Source organism: Puntigrus tetrazona, chromosome 25, assembly GCF_018831695.1.
Source record: "Puntigrus tetrazona isolate hp1 chromosome 25, ASM1883169v1, whole genome shotgun sequence".
Classification (NCBI taxonomy): domain Eukaryota; kingdom Metazoa; phylum Chordata; class Actinopteri; order Cypriniformes; family Cyprinidae; genus Puntigrus; species Puntigrus tetrazona.
In genome coordinates this window covers 8,777,767-8,801,393 of record NC_056723.1, presented here as the reverse complement: position 1 = coordinate 8,801,393, position 23,627 = coordinate 8,777,767, and the positions used below count along the sequence as shown (strand labels likewise).

Genomic DNA, 23,627 nt, shown 5'->3' with positions numbered 1-23,627 from the left:
TATGCGACATGACAAGCAGTATAATAATAGTACAGTTCTAGTTGGCTACAATCCGTCAATTAAAATGCTGATTAATGACATTTGTTGTATAAATAAATTATTAAATAATTTTTCAATTATATTTACTTGCAATTGGGAAATATATCTAATCTCTCTCTCTCTCTCTCTCTCTCTCTCTCTCTCTCTCTCTCTCTCTATATATATATATAAAGGAAACATTACATATATATTATTGCATACTTTTTTTATCATGTGCATAATGTAGCATGAATTAAAAAAAAAATTGTATTAGATTTATTTGTTATGGAATATTGTTTGGAAACATTACATTTTTTTATATTTAATTTTACACCACAACATTTCTTTGTTTATAACTGTGTGAAAAGTATTCCATAAGATAATATTAGGTATTTAAATGAATTCTTACTTTTTATTAATGAATATTTATTTTACTAATCTATTATCTTTTCAGTATATTTTATTAATCTAATATGAATATTCTTTTTTTTACTTAAATTATGAAGTTGTTAATATAATTTGTAATAAAAAGAACTCGCATTAAATAAAAAAATATATAATAAATTGTGTATATACATATTAATTTGTATAACAACCTTTTTTTGATCAAAATACACATCCTAACAGGTCAGATCAAGCCATTGTAAGAGCATGAGGCAGAGGGCAGGAAACAGACAGAAACTGATGCACTGGCCTCATACAGGAAGCTGTGGCTTATTCCGCGTTTGTCTGGGTTTTGAAAAGGGTGTGGTGATGTAAAGCGTTACATTCTAAAATACTAAATTCTACTCCTCTGCCTCTCTTTTAGATATTTATTAAAGATTTGTGGAGACTTGTCTTTGCTGAGCCTGCTTGATATGCCCGCTTCAGTCATTTTGTTGAGTTGACGTGGACATGAAGCACTAAGAACATGACCACTGCTTCACTGTCAGGACTAACTATACTGTCACCAGCTGTAATGACGCTGTTGTCTGAATATGATCAGAAGCTGGGTGTGTTTGCTGTCTTATTTTGTATTTAATCCCTCCCTTAATCAATCACTAAAACACAGTCTCTTCTTTATTTCGCACTGTTTCTTCTATAGATTATAAATGTATATTTCGATGCACCACTAGGGTAAATTAATATGACAAGCAGTATATTTTCTTACAAATTTTCCATGGACTAAATTGCACTAGGATCCCATTTCATAGGTATCCAACGAATTTCCCAGAAATGGGAATAAAGTACAACACAATAAAGTATATTCTATTGTTGTATATATATCTATTATTCTATTAGTATTGTATTCTATTCTATTCTAAAAATAAAGATGAAAAACAGATGCAGTGTTCTCATCAGACTCAGTGGCAGTTTGTGAGAACCAAAGCAGCAGGCCTGACTGAGCTGATTTATTGTCAACACAAGGTCAAAACTATACTTGTATCCTTGTATTCTATTCCACACAGCAAGATCTTATTTTGCAAAGAGATATAGATGCATAAACTATACAAATGTCCATTTCCATGGTTTTCTACGAATCATTCTAACCGTATATTCAGACGTATGGGGTTTTGGCTAACAGCACCATGACTAGCTGTGGCTAAAATAGCAATGTTGTGTGAAAGGATGAGTTTGTTTACATGTGTGGGAAGGCTATGTGATGTTTAATCACCATTTAGGTGTGACTTTCTTGTCATATTGTGACTTATTATAAGGTTTTGCAGATGAGACAACTGCAGCAGAAGTAAATATTTAATAAATACAAAATCTGTACAAATTACAATAACAAATTGTCATGTCACTGTCACTGTTCTGTGCATCAGCTCTAATGGATTACATCTATCTATCTATATATGTGTGCGTGGATAGATACACACACACACACACACACACAGATATATAGATATATAACAGATATATAACATAATCCATTACATTACAAATTGTAGGTAATATAATCAGATTACTCTGATTACTTTTGTCGTTCACATTGATTTAAGCGGGATAATTTTGTAATGTATGAATATTTTAAAAAGTACAATTTGCTATCATACAGAATAATTAAACATTATATTATTTCAAGGTTTCTGAAACTGGGTTGTGAAATCCAGGGGGTTAATGAGCTCAAAGAAAAGCTAATAAATCAAAGTAATGTTACAATAAAATACTTTCTGAAAAAAGGATACGTTTGACTTGTTTACCTGCATGTGACCAACATCAGAGAACAACGAACATGCAAAAGTCATGCTTCATTATCAAAATGTTTATCTCAGGGGCAATTCAAATAAAAACGTATTAGGTGAAAGAGGGTCAGATGATAAAAGAGTTGCCGATTTATGTGAATTTGTGCATTTTAAAAGACAAACGCCTTCTAAAGTAATACATGTGACTAATATGTTCATATTTAATGCAATGTTGAAACACTTAAACCCGAAATTATATTTGTAAATCCATTGGTCAGATGCTGTTTATTCACCAGACTAATAACTGATCGCTGCATGTTATCACAAAACTGGAAGAATGTACAACTTTAATATGTTTATTTTTATAATTGACTAACAAATTCACCTGTAATTTTCTCCAACATGGTCTGTACAGTAGGACCCTATTGTTAATTTGTCTTGTTTTTACCTTATCTTTAGCTATCTATCTCAGGTCAAAGCAGTAAAGGCGCTATTGATTACGTTTACTAGTCAATACACCGTATGCTGCATTGCTCTCATTTGTCAAACTTCAGCATAATGTTGTGGGAAGCACAGCAGCAGGCTTGCCAACCCGTTACTACCTCAAATACAAGGTCACGGCCACCAGGGCAGTATATAAAGGATGACTATAGCTAGAAAGTTCTACTCAAGCAAGATGAAGGGGCTACTGGTGCTGACTGCTCTGTTTGTGGCCGTGTTTGGCAAAAAGACCTTTGAGGGGTGAGCTCCAAAATCTTGTTTACGGTATCCTAAGTTAAATGAGAAAAAAACAATATGAAGAGTTTATTTGTAAAACAGTTAACACTGTTTTTAACCTTTTTTAAAAAAAATCTTGGTTTTTCATTGTGCATTCCAGTCAAACTGTAGTTGTTGTTGTTGTTGTTTTAATAGATTAAAAAAATACCAAAAACACTCCTCACACAATAAAACACAGTAAAAAAATTACAGCATAATAAAAAACATGATTATTAAAAATGTAAAAAAAAAAGACGCTATCTGTTTTTGCAAACAAACTCTTCATACATAGTATATATTAATATATATCAAAATTCACAAAAGATAAAAGTAGTGCAGCATTTTACATTGAGTTTGAGAGAGGAAGCTGTGGTTTACTCAGGACTGAGTGTTCAGGAAGAGGGTCATCATGATCATAGCTACAGCGACAAAATATAAAGTGTGATTTTCAGTGCCAGTAGCTTTACTTTATAATATCATGAAAGGAATAATATTTTTAACTGCTCTGTTTGTGGCCTGTTTTGCCAAAAAGACTTTTGAGAGGTGAATCAGTTGAGAATCAACTGTGGATCAATTGAGTCTTAAATGAAAATTTAAATGAAGCCACATATCTTAAAAAGTGTTTATGTATGTTTTGATGTCTCTACAGGGACCAGGTTCTTCGCATCACTGCAAAAGATGAGGCACAGATCTTTCTCCTGAAGGAGCTTTCTGAACAGGAACACCTCGGGGTAAGTTTCACATCAAAACCAGAGATTTATGTTTTTCATATGCATTTGGCATATAAACGTTGTACTTCGTGAACTGGTTTACTTGTTTCCTTCTGTGTTCAGCTGGACTTCTGGAGGGAGCCTGTTGATGAGTCCTTTCCCGTGGATGTTCACGTCCCGTTTCACAGCCTACAGGCAGTCAGAGCATTCCTGGGATACAATCAGATCCAGTATCGTGTCATGATTATGGATGTCCAGGTGCGACTATTAATTAGATTTTTTGACTGCTATGATTATAATAGCATGGAGAGAATCATCATATGACGCACATTCTTTGCATACACCAGGAAACTTTTTAGTCAATCTGAGCCCATTCGATCTAAAATATTACGTTAGAGTGCCCTGCGGGATTTTAGGTCAATATTTCAACAGCTGAGGTTCTCTGGTGTTGATTAATGGTTGCATGATATGCAGATAAACAAATAAAATATTATGAAACCTTTTTGTTTTAAAGTATTTCTAACATCTTTCCATCAACTCAGGATTGGGAAACCTTGGGCTACACAACAATGAATCTTGAATCATAATAAATATATAATTTGGGTAATCACAAAATGTAAAGTTAATTTTTTTATTACTTTTTTTCTCTCTATAAGGATCTGCTGGATGACGAGGAACGTGAGATGGTGAAATATCGTTCCTTTCCAAGAAGTACCGATGACTTTGTCTACACCAACTACCATGATCTGAACTCCGTAAGTTCCTGCACAGCTTTAATTATAAGACGGATTTGTTGGATGTGACTATGTTTAAAGGTTTCGTGTTGTTCAGAATTGTACCATTTTAAACAATTTCTACACAGAAAATACAAATAGTCATTTGATCACCACGTTTCTCTTAGATTAACTCTTTCATGGACATGCTTGTGGCGGAGAACAGCAATATGGTCAGCAAAATTGTGATTGGTCTGAGCTACGAGAACCGCCCCTTGAATGTCCTGAAGGTAAGTCATGATCAGGGTTGCCAGATATTCACCTTCCCAATTGCTAATCAAAACTAGCCCTAATCGAGAGAAACACGTCGCATTACACCAAATACACAAAATAATGTTCTTTTTAGCAACATCATAAACCATCATAAAACCATTTAAAACCATGGACATGAAAAACAACCTGCAGCAACAGTGTTAAAGTAGTCCATTTTACTGACTTGGCAACAATGGCCATGATAAGTAATGATAAATGCGCATACTTTTATTGCAGCTACAGAAATGTTTCACATTTTGGTCCTACTAATTATGTTAACTATATTATGATTGAGCAATTCTATTAACAATCTGACTGAAAAATCTAAATGGAAAATTAACATTAATTTTCATTAATAACTCATTAATAAATGACAAGTTGGTCCACTTTCTCTAAGGAATATACCTCTACAATATGAGGTCACTCCTCTGTGTCAGCTTCTAATCAATGCATTTTCAGATTTAAAAATGACGGATGTAATAATATTATTTTAACAGATCAAATTCAATTTAAAGTCTTTCAGTGTGGTCTTTTGGATTCCACTGTATACCTATAGACCTACAGTATATATCACAATTCATATGGATATAATCGATATTATCATTGTTTTATCATGTCTTCTCACTCAGTTCAGCACTGGAGCGAACCGTCCTGGTATCTGGATTGACACTGGCATCCACTCCAGAGAATGGGTCACCCAGGCCAGCGGAATCTGGTTTGCCAAGAAGGTAAAGTTTTTAATTGGCAAACACAACATGCTACAAAAACAAATTTGAACCGGATTAGACTAAAGCACATATACCCATCATGTGTTCTGTTGCATGCAGATCGTGACCGACTACGGACGTGACCCCATCCTCACCGACATCCTTAACAACTACGATATCTTCTTGGAGATCGTCACCAACCCTGATGGTTTCGCATACACCCACAGCAGAGTGAGATTTAAAGCCTGATGCCTGGAAGACATCGCATGCACATTTATTTCAGAACAACTGCATTTTCTGAACTGTTTTTTATATGCAAATCTGTTTGGTTAAGGACCGTATGTGGCGTAAAACTAGAAAGCCAAACTCTGGCTCTAGCTGTGTTGGAGTTGACCCCAACAGGAACTGGGACGCTGGCTTTGGAGGTGAGATGTTTTTATCATTGCAGTTATACTTAGAGCTGCAGATTTCTTACATTATACATTACGGATTACACGTTGCATGATAAAAACTGTAACATAAAATTGAAATTTATGAAATTTAATACTATAAGAGTTATTGGAACAAAGGATGTTAGCTTCAGTCATTTAACAGTTCTTTCATAAACATAAATATTAGCCTAAATTTAGCCTAAAACATAATCATAAAAAAAATCTGAATTCATTTTTAAATTGTGAGATGTAAACTCAGGATTGTGAGAAGCAAAGTTTGAATTGTGATATAATGAACAATCCTTTTTAAAGATTTTTTTAAAATTTCATGGCAGAAAAAGGCTTTCGTAGTAGACAGCCATTTTGTCAAAAATTGTCAAGTATGATAATTTTGCTATTTTTGATTACTGTTGCACTCCAATACATCACTATGATGGTTATGGACTTACTGTAAATGGCTTTGAAGATTCCAGTAGTATATAACACTTTCTTGTTTTTCTGGTTTCCAACCTCAGGTGCTGGTTCCAGCAGCAACCCCTGCACTGAGACGTACCGCGGACCCAGCGCTCATTCTGAGCCCGAGGTCAAGGCCATTGTGGACTTTGTGAAATCTCACGGCAAACTCAAGGCCTTTGTGTCCATCCACAGCTACTCCCAGATGCTCCTCTATCCATACGGATACACAAGAACTCCTGCAAAGGACCAAGCTGAACTGGTATGCTTGTGGAAACATGCTCTGGATACTGTTAACATGATAGATCTGGAAACACACTATTCTAGATATATGTAGCATCAATGAAATCAAATGCTGTATTGTCCCTTCAGCACGAGCTCGCCAGGAAGGCTGTCTCTGCCCTGCAGTCACTGTATAACACCCGCTACACATATGGAAGCATCATTACTACCATCTGTAAGTTTGAGAAGATTCATTTCGGTTCATATCAGTTTTGCACTCCTCTAACAATCTCTCTGTGCGCAGATCAAGCTAGTGGAGGCACTATTGACTGGACCTACAACCAGGGCATCAAGTACTCCTACACCTTTGAGCTGAGAGACACCGGCCGCTATGGTTTCCTCCTGCCTGCCAATCAGATCGTCCCCACTGCAGAGGAGACCTGGCTGGCCCTGATGGCCATCATGGAGCACACCAGGAATAATCCATATTAAACAATGCTTCTGTGATGAATGAAAGAGTGTAAATAAAAAGCAACAAAAACATTTACCGTTTTATGAAAGTTGATTTAATATACATTACAAAAAATATATTATTCAACCCTGACTGAATTATCTGTACCATGAAGTATTGGTGGTTATTAGAGATTTTATAAAATGATCAGTATGTGTTGATATTACTCATTCTCATTTCTTCTTTTCTCACGATTAGATTACATTTACCATTATCCATCAGCAGTGTTATTAGCATTATAGAGATACTTTTATGGATTAGTTATGAATTTATTTATTTAAATTCTGAATTAGATTTTGTGTTATTATTTTCTGCTTTTATTGTTTTTTTATTTAAAGTTTTATGATTTATTTTGGTTATAGTTATTTTATTGCATTAAGTTAATCTAAAAAAAAAATGACAAACGTCATTAACATTTTATAATACCCCTGTCTAACACTCATCTTTAAAACACCAACGATTAAATAACAAATGTCAGCAAATACCTATTAATTCATTGAATGATTTTAACTATTTAATTTAGCGTTTTATTTTTTTATTTATTTAGATACAAGGTATATAATTTTGAATATTTAAATTATTAGACATATTATTCAAATAATTACCAACGCATGGTTTATCAAATACCATTATTGTTTTGAAGTGAAAGAGCTCAAAACATCCTCACTGGTACAAATAATGTATTTATATTGCATAATTATAATGCTATACATTGGTAGAAATAACTGTACTCTGTACATAACATTGTGTCATCACCGACACGTCTGACACCCATTGGCCAACTTATCATTATATAATGTGTACTTTTATTATATAATGAACAATATTCTTTAACATTAGAAAAACTAGTGCTATGTAATAATTATAAAAAAAAACAAAACACTGAGCTTTTAAAAGATCTGAAAGATCAGATTCACGAATATGTTGCTACAGAGAAAATATGGGTGGAGTATTTAACTACACTGTGAAAGATGATAAGCAATTAATTATAACAAAGTATGTGAAATTCAGGGAAAATTGATAAAAAAAAGTATTTAAATAAATAACTTAATAACTTAATAATAACATAATACAGCATTACGTTTTAGGGAGTATTATTAGATTATTACTAGATTATTTATTACAGTTTATCAGTTCACTATAGTGAAAACATCATCAAAATCAAATGCATATGTTTGCACAAAAGATTAGATAGAAAATGTGAGCTATAGTGACTGTGGACTGAATTTACAGTTTAGCTCTTCATTTGACAGAATTATGATACGAGGACTTTAAATACCGTAGGTACAGTAACTTGTTTTCTTCTCAATAAACCCTGAGTGGCTATATTAAGTAACAGGCGAGCGAACAGATGCAATGTTCTCAACCCTTAAATTCCGTCATCAGTGTTTTATAAGGTTATGAGAACCAAAGCAGCAGGTTTGTCCGACCCATGACCTGCTAGTCATAATCACCATGTTACTATATAAAGGCGGTAGCTAACTGTGAAAAACTCTACTTCAAGCAGCAAGATGAAGGGGTTACTGGTTCTAACCGCTCTTTTTGTGGCCGTGTTTGGCAAAGTGACTTTTGAGGGGTGAGTTCACAAACCTTATGTCGCTCACTTTCACATAAAAACACGTGTTGGAATAGTTACACACGTCATGTGATATACTTACAGCTGACAAAAAAAGTATTTCTTAATCTGGCTATTATTGTTTTTGATATCTAAAACATACATTTTAGATTAACATTTGGAAAACAGGCCTCATGAATGTTTAGAATATTGTAACTATGTATTAACGTCTCTACAGAGACCAGGTTCTTCGGATCACTGCGAAAAATGCAGAGCAGATCGCTCTTCTGAAGGAACTCCCCGAGGAGACACTCGGAGTAAAACCCATTGATCATGTTTCAGATCATCTGTGTTTCAAAATTGTTGGGATTATACTATAATATAAAATATACCTTACATTTTGCTCTGTGTTCAGCTGGACTACTGGATGCTGCCGTCTCATGCGTCTCTGCCCGTGGATGTTCACGTCCCGTTTCACAGCCTACAGGCAGTCAGAGCGTTCCTGGGATACAATCAGATCCAGTATCGTGTCATGATCGACAATCTTCAGGTGGGACTATATAAAAAACTGTGTTTGGGGGACAAAAAACACACTAGATAAATATTCACCAAGAATAATTACAAAATGTTAAGCTGAAAATATTTATTTGTTGGCTTTCTGTACCATAAGGATGTGGTGGATGCCGAGGAACGTGAGATGGTGAAATATCGTTCGCTTCCAAGAAGTACCGATGATTTCGTCTACACCAACTACCATGATCTGAACTCTGTAAATAAACTATGTTTTACTGTGCTTTAAAATTGTTTGGATCAAATGTGTTTCTGGCTGAAGTTCAGCATGTTGTTTATAACCGTACACAGCCTACAAACCACTCTGCCCCGTGTTTCTCTCAGATTAACTCTTTCATGGACATGCTTGTGGCAGAGAACAGTAATCTGGTCAGCAAATTTGAGATTGGTAAGAGCTATGAGGGCCGCTCCCTGGATGTCCTGAAGGTAGGTCACGACTCATGATGAATAATAGTTTTATGGTATTCTTTAAAGGAACACTTCACTTTTTAGGCTCATTATCACACTCCCCTAAAGTTAAACAGTTGAGTATTATTGTTTTCAGCCATTCATTCATCCGTTCTCCAGTTCTCCAGTTCTCCAGTCGGTCTTAGTGCACAATGTAACTACAGAAGAGTCAAGCTTTTAACAGGAAAATTAACTCTTTGGTCATTTTTGAGATTTCAAATTCAATGATCTATGATAAGCTACAGCTAAAAGTGCTACTGTCAGACCCAAAGATTGGCTGTATGGATGAAAAAAAACTCTAGGAGAATTGGAAAATGTGTTCTTTTAAGCATGCTTTTTACTATTAGAAAATAATTTTTATTTTTGGCCATTATAGGGTTTATAAGTGCATTCAAACCATTCTAGATGTATATGCCTTTTCTTTTTCAGGTGAATCCAATAGGAGTTATATTAAAAACTGCCCTAGCACTTCTTAGCTCTATCATTACAGTGGCTGAATATTTTACCTTTAACTATTACAATTATGCCACCTTTCTAATCAATTAAAAAGATAGTTTATTCAAAAAATTTACCCCATGATTTATTCACCCTTAAGCCATCCTAAATGTTCTGAATCCTCCAAGCTTTATAATGGCAGTAAACAGCTGTTGAGAGTCCAATAAAGTGCATACATCCATCATTAAAAAGTTCTCTATGACCATACAATGAAGAGTGTATGCACTTTAAAGATCAGAATAAATTAATATTTCCATTGTACCAATATAACTAATATTCTGTCATTCAGTTCAGCACTGGAGCTAACCGTCCAGGTATCTGGATCGACACTGGCATCCACTCCAGAGAATGGATTACCACGGCCAGTGCAATCTGGTCTGCGAAAAAGGTCAACTGAAATTATGAAACACAATCTACCCAATCTACTACAAAACTACCGGTCAACAACTTTCCCACTTGTGTTTTCTATTGCATAGATTGTGACCGACTACGGGCGTGACCCCGTCCTCACTGACATACTTAACAACTATGATATCTTCCTGGAGATCATTGCCAATCCTGATGGTTTCGCATACACTCACAGCAATGTAGGTCCAGTGCCTGGAAGGCTCGAAAGCTAATATTAATTGTAATTAAATTGGCCCTCTTTTATTGTAATGAAATTTTTTGGTTGGTTAAGGACCGCATGTGGCGTAAAACCAGAAAGCCAAACCCCGGCTCCAGCTGTGTTGGCGTTGACCCCAACAGGAACTGGGAAGTTGGCTTTGGAGGTGAGAGGAAGCTTTGTTTGGGATGCTGGGGATCTGATGTATTCATACTGTACATCTTAATGATACTTAATCTTTTTTTTATCTACAGGGCCTGGTGCCAGCAGCAACCCATGTTCTCAGACCTATCATGGTCCCAGCGTTCATTCTGAGCCCGAGGTCAAAGCCATTGTGGATTTTGTGAAATCTCACGGCAAACTTAAAGCCTTTTTGTCCATCCACAGCTACTCCCAGATGCTCCTCTATCCATACGGCTACACAAGAACTTCAGCAAAGGACCAAGCTGAACTGGTATGCTTGTGGAAACATGCTCTGGATACTGTTAACAAAGATCAAATATAATAATTCTTTATTGTCTTTTCAGCATGAACTCGCCAGAAAGGCCGTCTCTGAACTCCAGTCTTTATATAACACTGCCTACACATATGGCAGTGTTATTACTACCATCTGTAAGTACATTAACAATTAGCCTAAAGCATTTTGTCAATGTTACAGTGTGCATCAGAATGATTATTATTTATGGTAATTTAATTACTATCTCTCTGCTCTCAGACCAAGCTGATGGAATTACTATTGACTGGACCTATGACCAGGGCATCAAGTACTCCTACACCTTTGAGCTGAGAGACACCGGCCGCTATGGTTTCCTTCTGCCTGCCGATCAAATTGTCCCCACTGCAGAGGAGACCTGGCTGGCCCTGATGGCCATCATGGAGCACACTAAAAATAATCCATATTAAACATAGAATAATGCTTCTGAGCCACATTTCATAAAAGAGCACTAATAAAAGACTTTGATGTCAATGTTGCACAAGTGTAGGTTAATGTACGGTGAGCAGGTCAATATGGCAAAAAAGCCATAACTGTCTGATTGTAAACTATACAGCTTAGTAAATTGCCTCCAATAAATTAGTAGGCCGAGTTTTTTTTTCTTACCTGCATTTCTCTTAGTTTCTGCTAAAAATATTACCATACAACGTGCAAAATATAAGGCTAAAGCAACATCAAACTACCATTAAAGTAATTTTAGAGTACACTGCAGCTATTTTCACATCACAGGATGAATATGAAATTTGGCTTAACATGACACAGTATTCCAAAGAGTCGCAATTATAAGTTTGATCTACAGTTACCCAAAAGAAAAGCTTACTCTTCGGATAAAAATTAGACCAATTTACCTTTTTGTAATTGATTTCAAAATTTTATGACAAGTTTTGATGAAAAATTTTCATTTTTGTCAAAAAATTATGTTGCTCTGTACATAGTAGACAAATAGGCTATTCTTACAAAATCACACGTAAGTATCACTTGAGTCTACAATATAAAATTTACTTTATTCTGTCTTCAATACAAAGTAACAAACCAGGTAGTTTTCATTGAATAGATTAAATTAAATTACTTAATTGGTCAATAAAACAAAGTCTACGATTGTGACTGATTTCAGTCAATATGCACGAAAATGTGGACGACAAAGGCCAAACAAAGCATTTTCTACCACTTCAAATTACAATGACAGCAAAAACCGCACTTTAAGTTCCTTCATCAGGCTCTTGCAACAGACAAAGCAAAGTTTCACACAGAAACATCATCTTCATTAATGCCCGCAATAGCACCTACAATTCATAACTTTTAAATCACTGTTCAGTAGATGCCGATTATGAAGTAAAATTCCACACTGGCTCGGAAAGCATTGACAGTTAAAATAAATGCACTGAACAAACAGAAGCTCTAGCTTTAAGGCAAGATCAGCACATCTAAAATATTTCTAAAGCACTGCAGCGTACATACTGCGCCTACTAAGCATGTAAACCTACAGAATACTCGATGAGCAGATCATGTCATAGCACAGTTAAAGCAAAAAACGATGACCACCAAGAAGTGGAGTCCTTCCATTAAGACCTGCTTGTTACTTACATAATATAGAGAAGAACCTGCATATGCATTAAAAGGGATCAGATGTCAAACCCTAGACTTCTTGCACCATCATTATAGCGTTAATGACTAATGATGCCAAAAAGGTTAACAGTGGCAAATCAGAAACAGATTTAGATCTTAAACACACAGTTTGGATTTGGAGTCTGCAGTGCAAAGATAAGTAAATAAACTGAAATAACAATAAAACAGTGCGGTAGGTGTGTACTACCAGAACCAAGAAATGTGCAGTTCTGAGAATGTGCATGTGGCATAATAAGAGTGGAAAAAAAAAAAAAAAAAAACAGTAGTTTTTGGTGTCCATGTTCACAGGAATCCTGCAAAAGCAAAATACAAATGCTTTATTTGCATTAGAGAGAAGATGACAACGATGAAGGTGAAACTGAGGGTTATTTCCAAGGTCGACTACTCCGTGAACGAGCACTTTCTGATCCTGCTGTGGACGAGCCTTGCTGACTGCTCCGGACTGTAGATGCTTTGGAGCGTGCGCTGCTAGTGGACATTCTGCTGCTGAGACGACCTTAAATGAACAGCAAACGGCAAATAATAATTATGGCAGAAAATCTGTATATTAGAATGATTTCTGAAGTGCTGCTTTAAATTCAGCTTAGCAATCACATACAATTTGTTGTTGTTGTTTTTTTAAATACATTCAAATTTAAACTGCAATAATTTTTCTGAATATTACTGTCCCCTTATGAACATTAAATGTAACATATTACATAGCATATAAGTGTGATTTAAAGAATGAAATGAAACATGTTCCTATTAAATTATTTTACAAAAATTGCATTTAGATATTTTGTTATTTTATCTATTGATAAATTGCTCATAATGCAGTGAAACTGGATATGCTGGTTTGATCAGTGTTGAAATGATGACTCACTGCTGGGCTCACTGGGTATGTAGACTTCCTCTAGGTAATGCTGAATTTTGCTGAGGTCTTCTGAGGTAAACCGCCACTTTTTTTCTGCTGGCTGTATCATCTGCCGTGGAACCGATCGTTTACGACCTCCAGGTCCTGAGGGTGACGGCAGACAGGAGATGGGAACGGAGCCGGTTGTCATTCCCTCTGGGAACTTCTGAGCAACCACTTTTAAACCTTTTTGAGAAAGGAAAAGAGAAGTTAATGAATAAATGCCATTAAATACATCAGCCTCATACAGGCAGGATGACCCCACATGAATGTATAAATATATTAATCAGAAAATGTTTCATGACGGACTTTTGTTTGCTATTGGTCTCTTTTCTGACTCACCCCCTGATAACATGAAGAGATTCTCGAAGCCTCTCTCACACATGGTCGTGGCGGCTTGACTTGCTATCCTCTCATCTTCATCATACAAAATTATAATCCTTCCTGATGCGTTTTTCTGTACGGTTGTAAAAGAGTTTAACACGAGCAATGGGCATGAGTGCACAAGAAATTAAAATGACTTTAATCGTTAAAACAAATAACAATCTGACTCCAATTTATTTATTTCTTTGTGCAACATTTGATTTTTATAGTTTCAAGAGACTGTTCCAATCCCATCTATTAATGAATGCAAAATAAATATTTTATTTATCATGTATCAAATTATTCATTTATTTCTTCAAATATATTATTTAATAGATTTTTATTCTTCATACAATTATATATTAATGAACATTTTATTTAAAATATGATCATTCATTCTAATCAATGAATAATAAATACAAATTACAAAATTTTAAAAAATATAAAATATCATACATGTACAATGAATACATATTAAAAATATATTATTTACTTATTGTGCTAATGTTTCAAACGTGCAATATGATACAATAATTTGGTATAATATTCAATAGAGAACAAGCATTTTCAAATTCACATTTCAGGAACAAAAGGATACATAATCGAGAACTTCTTTCGTGTATGGGTTCATTGTCCTTGATAAGGTCGCAATGGGGTAACTATATGCTGTAAGCAAACAACAGATACAGTTACAGAAAACGTTAATATTAATGATTTGAATGTTTTTATTCTTTGAGCAAAAACGGTTTCCTACCACTGATAATATGGCACTGGTCATACTGTTCTCTGTCTCGCACATCCAGCAACAGATACGGGCAGTCAGGGTAGGGGCACTCTGTGATGCTGGAGGTAGACACTGGAGAGTTCTGGATGCTCTTCTGTCCATTCTTGTCCAGATCCATTTCTCCCACGCCACTGATGACACTATGAATGAGCCCAGAGATACTCAGTTACACCGAGTGAGGACAGTCAGAGGTTCTCACTGTTACAGACTAGATCTCATTGTTTTCCTCTCACAGGGTCTCTGAGGATGGAGTCTGATTGCACTGACTGCCCCTAAACAAGCGCAATGGAGCTTGAGGCCATGAGAAAGCAGCCTGGCCAATCAGAGCTCTTGTGAGTGCACAATAGAGGAAATGTTAGAGGGGGCATCGGTTAGATGCATAAAATGATATTCTGATGTGCTGGTTACAAACACAAAGGCGATTTGGCTACCTTTGGAGTGTAGATCTAGGAGAAAATGCGACGTCGCCCGATTCATCGTTGTTGATGCTCGGTGGAGGAAGAAGCGTCGGCTGGGGAGAGCCATTCGTCTGATCAGAGAGACGGTCGAGGCCCGGTGACGCAGAGAATATTGATACATCATCTGAAATCATATACAAAAAATAGAAACAATCACAAATGATTGTCAGGGAGTTTCTATGCATTTGCAAATGCAACATGGTGATGGAAAATGCAAATTCTCCACCCATCTCACAATATTTTTGTTTTCAAAAACATTTCATTTCCCAGATATATTGTTTGTTCAATTGCAAATTTTTACGTTTTTTTTGTTCCCCTGAGGACCTTTATTTGCTCACACAACTTTAACTTCTCTCACAAAACTACTTTGTCCAAAATGATTGCTTTCACCCAAACTTGTTTGTTTACAAAACCGTTAAAATAAAATGTAATAATACTGATGCAAAACTACTACTAAAAACCAAAAAAAACAAAAAGAGTAACATGAAAGAGAAATAAAAATCTACCTTCTAATCCCGCCATTTCATCTTTAATGTTGTCATTCTGATCTGACACTGAAGCAACTTGGATTACCTGGAAAAAAAGATGTAAGACATTAAAAAAAATAAAAAGCGTATATTCAGGAATATATTGAAATACACCACTGTTCAAAAGTGTGTGGTCAAAGAATTTTTTGGAAAAGAAATTAAAAACTTAAAAAAAAGGCATTTATAAGGTTACATATGATTATTTTAAATGAAGGAAATTAAACTTTTCCACAAAAATATTAATCAGCACAACTCTTTCAGTACTGATAATGAGACGAAATGTTTCTCGAGCAGCAAATGAGCTCATTTGATTGATTTCTGAAGGATTATGCGACAAATGGCTGAAAATTAATCTTTGAAAAAAAAAGTAAACATTATCCTCTATTTCATTTATTATTCACATACCAGCTGTGCAAATGTAGTCACTTTCAGTCTTTTAAACAGCTCGTCCTTCCTGTATCTGTAGTCTGGAAAAACAAAAAAAAAACATAAGCATGCATTTTAAAATACACAGAGCAGTTGCGCAGAATTTGGCAACAATTTTGATGCATTTTACCTGGATCATGAGTGTTACCATTTTTCTCTTCATCTTCATTTAAAGACAAATCATTTAAACTCACACCCAATATATCAAACTCCATTTTATTGCCAGTTAAATTTGACATTAACAAGCCAATTGCTGCTGCAAACTGAGACCAGCTCTGCCAACATCTCTTTATATCACTGGCAAGAAGTACATAGTCCAGCCTCACAACCAAACCCACTGTAAGAAGCCGAGTGACACCGCTGGATGAGGTTATGTATCTCAGTTTCACTAAAGACAGTCTTAACAGAGGAATTACTGTAATCTACAGTACAATCACCATCCTCTCCTCATGTAGCCAAAAGAAGGAAGGATTGCTTATCCTTGAGAAATCACAAGGAACCTGTAACAAGATGACTAATGTGGACAAAGGAGACTTTCTCTCCTTATCAAGTAAGTAAATATCAGTAGGACAAGCGTATCTGGAAACAACATAGCTGAAACAAGTCATTAAGTAACTGTTCACACAAGATGACACAAAATGCATTGTATACTGTTTTATAATTACAAAGCATTGCGGTCACCTGGTGTGTTAGTTAAAATCACCATTTACTTCTATGCAAATGTACCATTATGTATCAAATACATGTATCCGCTATAATATAATTATTTCATATATAACTTACTTTTCCTTGCCTCCTCTAGTCTCTCCATGTACTTTGACAGGCTGGAGCCTGAGAAAACACTGGGTTAATCATCATTTACTTTACCATATACGCAAAGCACATTCAAAGTTTTCATTTCACAATAAGCGAATACCTGTATCAAGTCGTGTTTTTACATGTTGATATTTTGGATTCTGTGGAATCCTCTTCTTTAAATACTGTGGAAAGGAAGCATTTTACTTATACATGCATTGCATAAATATGATAATTATTGTAAAAATGAGTGATAAATGAAATAATTAACGTTTTGTCTCTCGATTTGGGGATTAATGTAACCGCTGGTTAAACACCGGCAGTGGCTCATCACAATCTGAGAACATGATGTCTATCAAACAAACATTTAATAGAGCATCATTGTTCATAAAAACCATAACATCCATTACATAGAATAGTTAGACAGAGGTTATTGATGAGCATTGTTACAACTGAGTATAACATTGAAGCATCAGCTGTAAAGTGGTGTTGATTGACAAACAAACTGGTAACGTTATGTATGTGATGGCAACGGAGGAGCAACACCGGTGTCACATTCCCTTTAAACCGAAGCTCTCCGTGTCAAACGTTCCTGAGCTAGCTTTTAAAATACTACAAACCACAACATGTTGCTCAAATTGCACTTTGCATGAAAATAAACCCACTGACCTCAGAGTCGCCAATCCCCCGCTTCACCGACATCTTCCAGCAGCTGAGCTTCGGCGGCTAACGTTAGCTTCCAAAATCAAAACTCAAAGCGTCGCCTCTTTGAGCAACGCCTTCACGGATTGGTCCGTTGCTTTGAAGACCCAATCAATGACTGCGTTCTTACTATCTCAAAGTTGAGTTCTACGAGTTTACCGTTTGGGTTGTTGCTAAGCAACGGCGTCATTTCCAACTCTGTTTTATTCTATGGTTACAACTCTGCAATGGCAGAGAGCCGTTGGCCGTTTTTATTTATTAGACGCTTTTGCAGATCGAAGTGGGTTTTTTTACAAGTAATATCTCTGAAGCCGTTTAGTTGTGATATTTGGCTGGGATATGCAACTCTCTGACCCTACAGACAGTATAATCTTCGCAAGACAAGCTTGCAAATTTTAGATTTAATCCCAACACGCCTTCTGTTGCTTTAGGAGGATGGGTCACATTAGCGCTTTCAGATTGACTACACCAACGTAGATGTTTATATGTCTAAATTAAAATGTAAAGTGCAAATAGGGGTGTATACATGTAAATATTTGACACAAACGGGACTTTGGCTTAATTTCTCACCGGTCTGTAAACTAACGGCGCTGACTCGATGATTCTGAGCGTGATTTGTTTGGTCTGGGCAAAAGGCGGCTTGTTTGACAGATGGGAAGTGGCTCAACTTGAACGAGTTTCACTTATTTACTTCTAAATCCAAGACCAAACTATACCAAATTCTGAAACGTTTTTGAGTTTTATCGGAACAATGGCGTCTGTAATGGTAAGAGGACCCTTTTAAAACATTTAAAAATGCGGACTTGGGCGTTTTAGTTAACGTTGGTTAGCTCTGTGCAAACTGCTGGAAAGTTTCGTGTTTATGTTTGTGTGTTTGGATACATGTATCGGTTATATTCGGTCGAATTTGAAATTGAGGAAAACAATGCGGCAATTATCCACCACTAACAAAACGTGCTATGAAATTAGCGTAGTTTTAGACAAGGTACTACCATTATGGTGTTTTGGACATGTACCACGTTAATTCCATGAGTGTTTGGAAATATACCATTGTATTACTACGGTTTTTAGACATCGTGATAAGATTGTATCTGAGTCCAGGTCGGATTATATATATATATATATATATAACTTTTAAATGAACGCTAGTCATATATATTTATATTTAGGAGTTTATTTGCCAAACAGATAATTCCGTTTTTTCATGTTTTCAAAAATGTTTTTTTATTACGTTATCATGTTTTTTGTGGTGTTTTATTTTGTTAGCTGTTGAAAGTTATCGTATAAATTATTTAATATAGTCAAAACAACTCTCTCTCTCTCTCTCTCTCTCTCTCTCTCTCTCTCTCTCTCTCTCTCTCTCTCTCTCTCTCTGTATGTGTTTGTAATGTTTTATTGTTATAGGAAATATTTAAAAAGTAAAAGTTTATGTATATTAACTTACATTATGCTAAAAAAATATAATCAAATAAAAGAAAAATCAATAAACGAAACATTCTAATTCTGTCAGACTTGGAAGTAATGTAAACCTTACACCTTATTGTTCTAAATTATATTTTTTCAGGATGATCCCACCCTTGAGAGAAATTTTAAAGGTCACAAAGATGTTGTATCCTGTGCTGACTTCAGCTCCAATAATAAACAGCTTGGTATGCCATTCGTCTTCTTTTTTTCCCCCTCGTCTGAGAACATCCCAGTTTATCCACTTGCATCTTCTCTTGCAGCTACTGGATCCTTTGACAAGAACCTTATGATCTGGAACCTCACTCCTAAAGCCAGAGCGTTCAGATTCGTGGGTCACACGGATATCATTACAGGTGTCCATTTTTCCCCGAGTGGTTCCTTGGTTGCATCTTCATCCAGAGACCAAACAGTTCGACTGTGGACGCCCAGCATGTAAGTTTTAACAGTGTGAATCCTTTTTTCGACTTTCAGTTTATTATTTGTCTCTTAAAGCCTGACGCTACATTTGTGTTGCAGAAAGGGCGAGTCGACTGTGTTCAAAGCCCATACGGCGAGCGTTCGAAGCGTTCAGTTCTCCAGCGATGGCCAAAGGCTGGTCACGGCTTCAGATGACAAGTCTGTGAAAGTGTGGGGTGTGGAACGGAAGAAATTCCTCTACTCTCTCAACCGGCACACTAACTGGGTGCGCTGCGCGAGGTATGAGACTACGTGCGCAACCTTTCCGGCTTGTCGCATAAAGTGGGATTTCTCTCACTGTCACTTGGTCTGTCCCTGTCAGGTTTTCACCAGATGGTCGTCTTGTTGCTTCCTGTGGCGATGACAGGACGGTTCGCCTCTGGGATACATCCTCACGTCAGTGCATCAACATTTTCACAGACTACGGAGGGTGAGATTTATTTTATCAAATCTTAGTTTTTTGGCTTCAAGTTACCTGATATTTCGAATCGTCTGTTTAGGTCAGCGATATTTGTGGACTTCAATTCTAGTGGCACGTGCATTGCCTCATCAGGAGCAGACAACACATTAAAAATCTGGGATATTCGTACGAATAAGTTAATACAACATTACAGAGGTAGTAGAAAAGAGTTTTTCACGTCATGCATGGTCATTTGTTTTTAATGAAGTCAAGGATTAGTCTTGTTTTCAAGTATTTAACTTTCATTTGTTTTACAGTTCATAGTGCAGGGGTTAACTGCTTTTCCTTCCATCCATCCGGAAATTATCTGATCAGTGGTTCAAGTGACAGTACAATGAAGATCTTGGACCTCCTGGAGGGGAGGCTTATTTACACCCTTCACGGCCACAAGGTGTCTCTCTCTTGCTAATAGTGAAGAATTTGAATCCCAACTGGAACAATTAGGAATTAATCCAAAACATGGCAATTTGGAATTTTGACATCATCCTCATGTCATTTCAAAGTAACATTTTGCTTTTTCAGTAGAACTTGAATTTGGTAATATTCACTCAGTTATTTTTTGCTTTTTATGTTACCGTTCATATTGTCAGTGGTAAAGCTAAAAAAAAAAAAAAAGTGGTAAAGCTAAAAAAAAAAAAAGACAAGAAATGAAGTTAATCAATAAATTAAGTTAATATTGAAGTATCTGTCAATGTTACTTAGTGAGCTTGAGCTGACATGAACTAACATTGAACAGTTGTGTTTTTATTAACTAACGTTACCAAAGATGAATAAATACTGTTGCAAATGTGTTGCTCATTGTTTTCAGTACATTTATTGATGCAGTCACTAACATTAACTAATTAAATGTTATTTTAAAGTGAAAAAAAATATGAGGGTGAGCATGTTTTCATTTCTGATGAACAATTCCTATGTTCTGTTTTGTGTTACAGACCTGTATTAAACATGTCTCCATTATAGGAAAAGCCCTAAAGTGTCTTTCTCCCCCGTTCTCAGGGTCCAGTGCTGGCTGTGGCTTTTTCTCGAGACGGAGGTCTGTTTGCATCAGGAGGTGCTGATTCTCAGGTAATCATGACCTAATGATTGTTTACTATCCGATCAGAATGATGCAATTAATGCTTGCGATCGTCTGGGTTTCAGGTTCTTATGTGGAAGACCAACTTCGATTCGCTGAATTACAGAGATCTGTTGAGCAGGCACAGCAAACGAGTCACCCCAGATCCCCTTCCACACCTGATGGACATTTACCCTCGGTCACCTCACCGACACAGTGCTCAGAATGGCACAGTAGAGGTCAGTGACCACAGCTGCACTGCTGCTACAATACCCATGTGTTTCACAAACAGTAGTGATTTTCACCTCGGGGGTCGGTACAGCGTCAATGCTGCAGATCAATCCAGTACATTCCAGTCAGTGTGCTAGCTCCATGACGCGCACGCTACATTCATGTTTGTAATAATCACTTGCTGACGTCAATACTCTAATTTCCTTAGATTAATCCCATTGTTGCTGATACTCAGTCTGGGGACCCTCGGGTGGTTGAAGTGGGACATGTTCTTTTCTCCACAGCGGTAAGATCTTAACTTTTAACAGGAAATGATTCATGTAAGAAAAACTGTTTCAGTCCAAGCACCAGGGGGAGATATAGGCCAGCTAATGTTGAGCTCTCACTAAATGGTGTGCTGTATCTGCAGTCACTGACAGTCTTTGTCATGTGTTTGTTTTTTGTTTTTTTGTTGTTGTTTTTTGATAATCATTTCTTGTGTCGTCAGTATTTTTAACATTTATTATGGTTTTGTCTTGTCTATACACTTCTGTTCTCTGGCAAATTTCATTCACTTTCTAATACAGTGGGGTTTAAAAATTGGAGACCACGTTGAAAATCTGGCATGAAACCACAAAAGGAAAAGAAAAAGAAAATGTTCAGAAATGCTAACATTTGTATAAATTTTTCACTTGGTTTTTACTTGAATTACTGTTCTGATTTGTATATATAACATATGTAATTTGTAACCAAATATAATGTATATAATGTAATTATTACATTTCTGTCAGTATTAATTGTTTTCCATCAAATTGTTATTTTGATGGTGTCATTTTTAACACAAAAATCATTAAAAATGCTATCATTTGAATAGAATTATTAATGAATGTAATAAACTTTCTGTTAGATTGCTATTCTGATACTGTAATTTGTCAAAAATGTTATATATTTATATTACATATGATTTTTAAATACATGTACATGCCATTTTAAATGGCTATTCTGATAGCGTAAGTAGTTTAATAATATAAAATTTATAAATATAAATAATAATTATATTCATGTTACCTTTTTAACTAAAATTTCTGTTCTGATGCTATAATGCATGATTAAAAATGAACACTATATATTTTAGCATAGTATTATTTAAATTTGATATTTTATATATATTATATAATAATTTATAAAACTATTAGTAATATATAATATAAAATGATTTAAAAAGTAATAATATATAGTATAAATATATTTTCAGTTAAACAAATGCAGCATTTGCGCCTGTGGCTTCAAATTTTTTAACCCAACTGTATAATTACAGCAAATAAGGCACATGATTACTATTACTGTAGCATTTTGGACTGTTTAATATATTCAGCCCAACAAGTACCGTTTGTGTGGTTGTGTGGCCGGCAGCTCTCCAAACCTTACTTATTTGCTGCGTGCCTTGTTCTGATCCGAATTATGGGAATGTCCTCATGCTTCCGTGCAAAATGCTGCGTTTTCTGCTTTACAAGCGGATTGAGGAAATGCTGCGAGACGGCGCACAACAGGCTGTGTGTGCCTCGCGTGTTTACAGGAAGTCTCTTTCTCTGGCCCTCTCTCTTCCCCTCTTTTTTTTTTTTTTTTTTTTTTTTTTTTTTTTTTTTTGAGCACACTGATTTTGGCTGTGTAGAATAGCTCGAGCGTGAAAGCAAAAACACACCGAACACACACACGTGCCTAAAGCTGGGCTCTGATGTGACCTCACTTTGCCGCTGGAGCCATAGACTAATAATAGACTCCTCCACACAGTGACTTCAGCTCTCTCCCTCTCTTCTATTTGTCCCTTTTGTCTGTACACACTGTACTGCATAGAGAAAACAAACGTCCGGGCTTGGACGCCTGCACACTCAGTGACTAGTCGGTTAGTTCAGACTCGCTGGGTATTTGTTGACTAGCTGTTTATCATGTGACTTGTTCTGTGCTAAGTCTTAGCTAGTGTTGCTATGCATCTTTAACCACATTCATGTTTTTGCAAATGGCATCTGATTCACAAGCTTCTGATTCTGTATAATGGTGTTATGGGTGTTATTTCAGTTGTTATGAGATTTGATGGGCATTCGCTCTCTGCTGATGCTGTAAGTTACACAGGATTGTGCTTCTAAATGTTTTAGAGCCGTCTTTTTAAATTAGTCATTAAAGGAATCAGCTCACAATAGTCATTTGTTTTTGAATCAAGCTGTATTGGGTGAACCACCTCTTGCCAGAA

General features: G+C 35.9%; 4 protein-coding genes across 6 annotated transcripts in view; 3 read left to right on the top strand and 1 right to left on the bottom strand.

Annotated features, from left to right (window-relative positions):
- The first annotated feature begins 2,801 nt into the window (after positions 1 to 2,801).
- LOC122330355 (carboxypeptidase A1-like) lies at positions 2,802 to 7,030 on the top strand. The gene is made up of 11 exons (XM_043227293.1): positions 2,802 to 2,924; positions 3,589 to 3,670; positions 3,773 to 3,907; positions 4,306 to 4,404; positions 4,551 to 4,652; positions 5,304 to 5,402; positions 5,502 to 5,612; positions 5,716 to 5,806; positions 6,328 to 6,527; positions 6,638 to 6,722; positions 6,792 to 7,030. The coding sequence occupies exons 1-11, from the start codon at positions 2,827 to 2,829 to the stop codon at positions 6,977 to 6,979; spliced, it is 1,290 nt and encodes a 429-aa protein (XP_043083228.1). The 5' UTR covers positions 2,802 to 2,826; the 3' UTR covers positions 6,980 to 7,030.
- Positions 7,031 to 8,441: 1,411 nt separating this feature from the next.
- cpa1 (carboxypeptidase A1 (pancreatic)) lies at positions 8,442 to 11,641 on the top strand. The gene is made up of 11 exons (XM_043227169.1): positions 8,442 to 8,574; positions 8,792 to 8,870; positions 8,969 to 9,103; positions 9,224 to 9,322; positions 9,448 to 9,549; positions 10,355 to 10,453; positions 10,542 to 10,652; positions 10,745 to 10,835; positions 10,924 to 11,123; positions 11,197 to 11,281; positions 11,385 to 11,641. Exons 1-11 carry the CDS (start codon positions 8,510 to 8,512, stop codon positions 11,570 to 11,572), a joined length of 1,254 nt encoding a protein of 417 aa, XP_043083104.1. The 5' UTR covers positions 8,442 to 8,509; the 3' UTR covers positions 11,573 to 11,641.
- Positions 11,642 to 12,145: 504 nt separating this feature from the next.
- Positions 12,146 to 17,792, bottom strand: cep41 (centrosomal protein 41). Of its 2 annotated transcripts, none has more exons than XM_043227170.1 (11): positions 17,703 to 17,792; positions 17,155 to 17,218; positions 17,022 to 17,069; positions 16,218 to 16,279; positions 15,792 to 15,858; positions 15,259 to 15,409; positions 14,798 to 14,967; positions 14,642 to 14,709; positions 14,023 to 14,137; positions 13,651 to 13,866; positions 12,146 to 13,284 (listed from the first exon to the last, which is right to left on the bottom strand). In XM_043227170.1, the coding sequence occupies exons 1-11, from the start codon at positions 17,733 to 17,735 to the stop codon at positions 13,154 to 13,156; spliced, it is 1,125 nt and encodes a 374-aa protein (XP_043083105.1). In that variant the 5' UTR covers positions 17,736 to 17,792; the 3' UTR covers positions 12,146 to 13,153. The 2 variants fall into 2 exon arrangements, with proteins under 2 accessions (XP_043083105.1, XP_043083106.1); XM_043227171.1 differs by having other exon boundaries at positions 13,663 to 13,866.
- Positions 17,793 to 18,256: 464 nt separating this feature from the next.
- poc1b (POC1 centriolar protein B) overlaps positions 18,257 to 23,627 on the top strand; it is a 32,024-nt gene continuing 26,653 nt past the window's right edge. Inside the window, exons 1-10 of one of the 2 annotated variants that reach the window (XM_043227279.1) lie at positions 18,257 to 18,501; positions 19,300 to 19,384; positions 19,460 to 19,631; positions 19,716 to 19,895; positions 19,978 to 20,085; positions 20,156 to 20,271; positions 20,373 to 20,506; positions 21,112 to 21,180; positions 21,256 to 21,408; positions 21,609 to 21,686. In XM_043227279.1, coding sequence (XP_043083214.1) covers positions 18,487 to 18,501; positions 19,300 to 19,384; positions 19,460 to 19,631; positions 19,716 to 19,895; positions 19,978 to 20,085; positions 20,156 to 20,271; positions 20,373 to 20,506; positions 21,112 to 21,180; positions 21,256 to 21,408; positions 21,609 to 21,686 — 1,110 coding nt within the window. In that variant the 5' untranslated portion in view covers positions 18,257 to 18,486. The remainder of the gene's footprint in view (positions 18,502 to 19,299; positions 19,385 to 19,459; positions 19,632 to 19,715; positions 19,896 to 19,977; positions 20,086 to 20,155; positions 20,272 to 20,372; positions 20,507 to 21,111; positions 21,181 to 21,255; positions 21,409 to 21,608; positions 21,687 to 23,627) is intronic. The other variant, XM_043227277.1, reaches the window with a different exon arrangement.

Bases quoted from the DNA above. Each gene is read 5' to 3' on its own strand.
- cpa1 (XM_043227169.1), top strand. From the start codon at position 8,510: ATGAAGGGGTTACTGGTTCTAACCGCTCTTTTTGTGGCCGTGTTTGGC. The intron at 9,323-9,447 runs GTAAATAAACTA...TGTTTCTCTCAG, and splicing joins ACTACCATGATCTGAACTCT to ATTAACTCTTTCATGGACAT. The intron at 9,550-10,354 runs GTAGGTCACGAC...TCTGTCATTCAG, and splicing joins GCTCCCTGGATGTCCTGAAG to TTCAGCACTGGAGCTAACCG.
- LOC122330355 (XM_043227293.1), top strand. From the start codon at position 2,827: ATGACTATAGCTAGAAAGTTCTACTCAAGCAAGATGAAGGGGCTACTG. The intron at 3,671-3,772 runs GTAAGTTTCACA...TTCTGTGTTCAG, and splicing joins CTGAACAGGAACACCTCGGG to CTGGACTTCTGGAGGGAGCC. The intron at 4,653-5,303 runs GTAAGTCATGAT...CTTCTCACTCAG, and splicing joins GCCCCTTGAATGTCCTGAAG to TTCAGCACTGGAGCGAACCG.
- cep41 (XM_043227170.1), bottom strand. From the start codon at position 17,735: ATGTCGGTGAAGCGGGGGATTGGCGACTCTGAG. The intron at 14,710-14,797 runs GTAGGAAACCGT...GTTTGCTTACAG, and splicing joins CCAGTGCCATATTATCAGTG to CATATAGTTACCCCATTGCG. The intron at 13,867-14,022 runs GTGAGTCAGAAA...TTTCTCAAAAAG, and splicing joins TCTCTTCATGTTATCAGGGG to GTTTAAAAGTGGTTGCTCAG.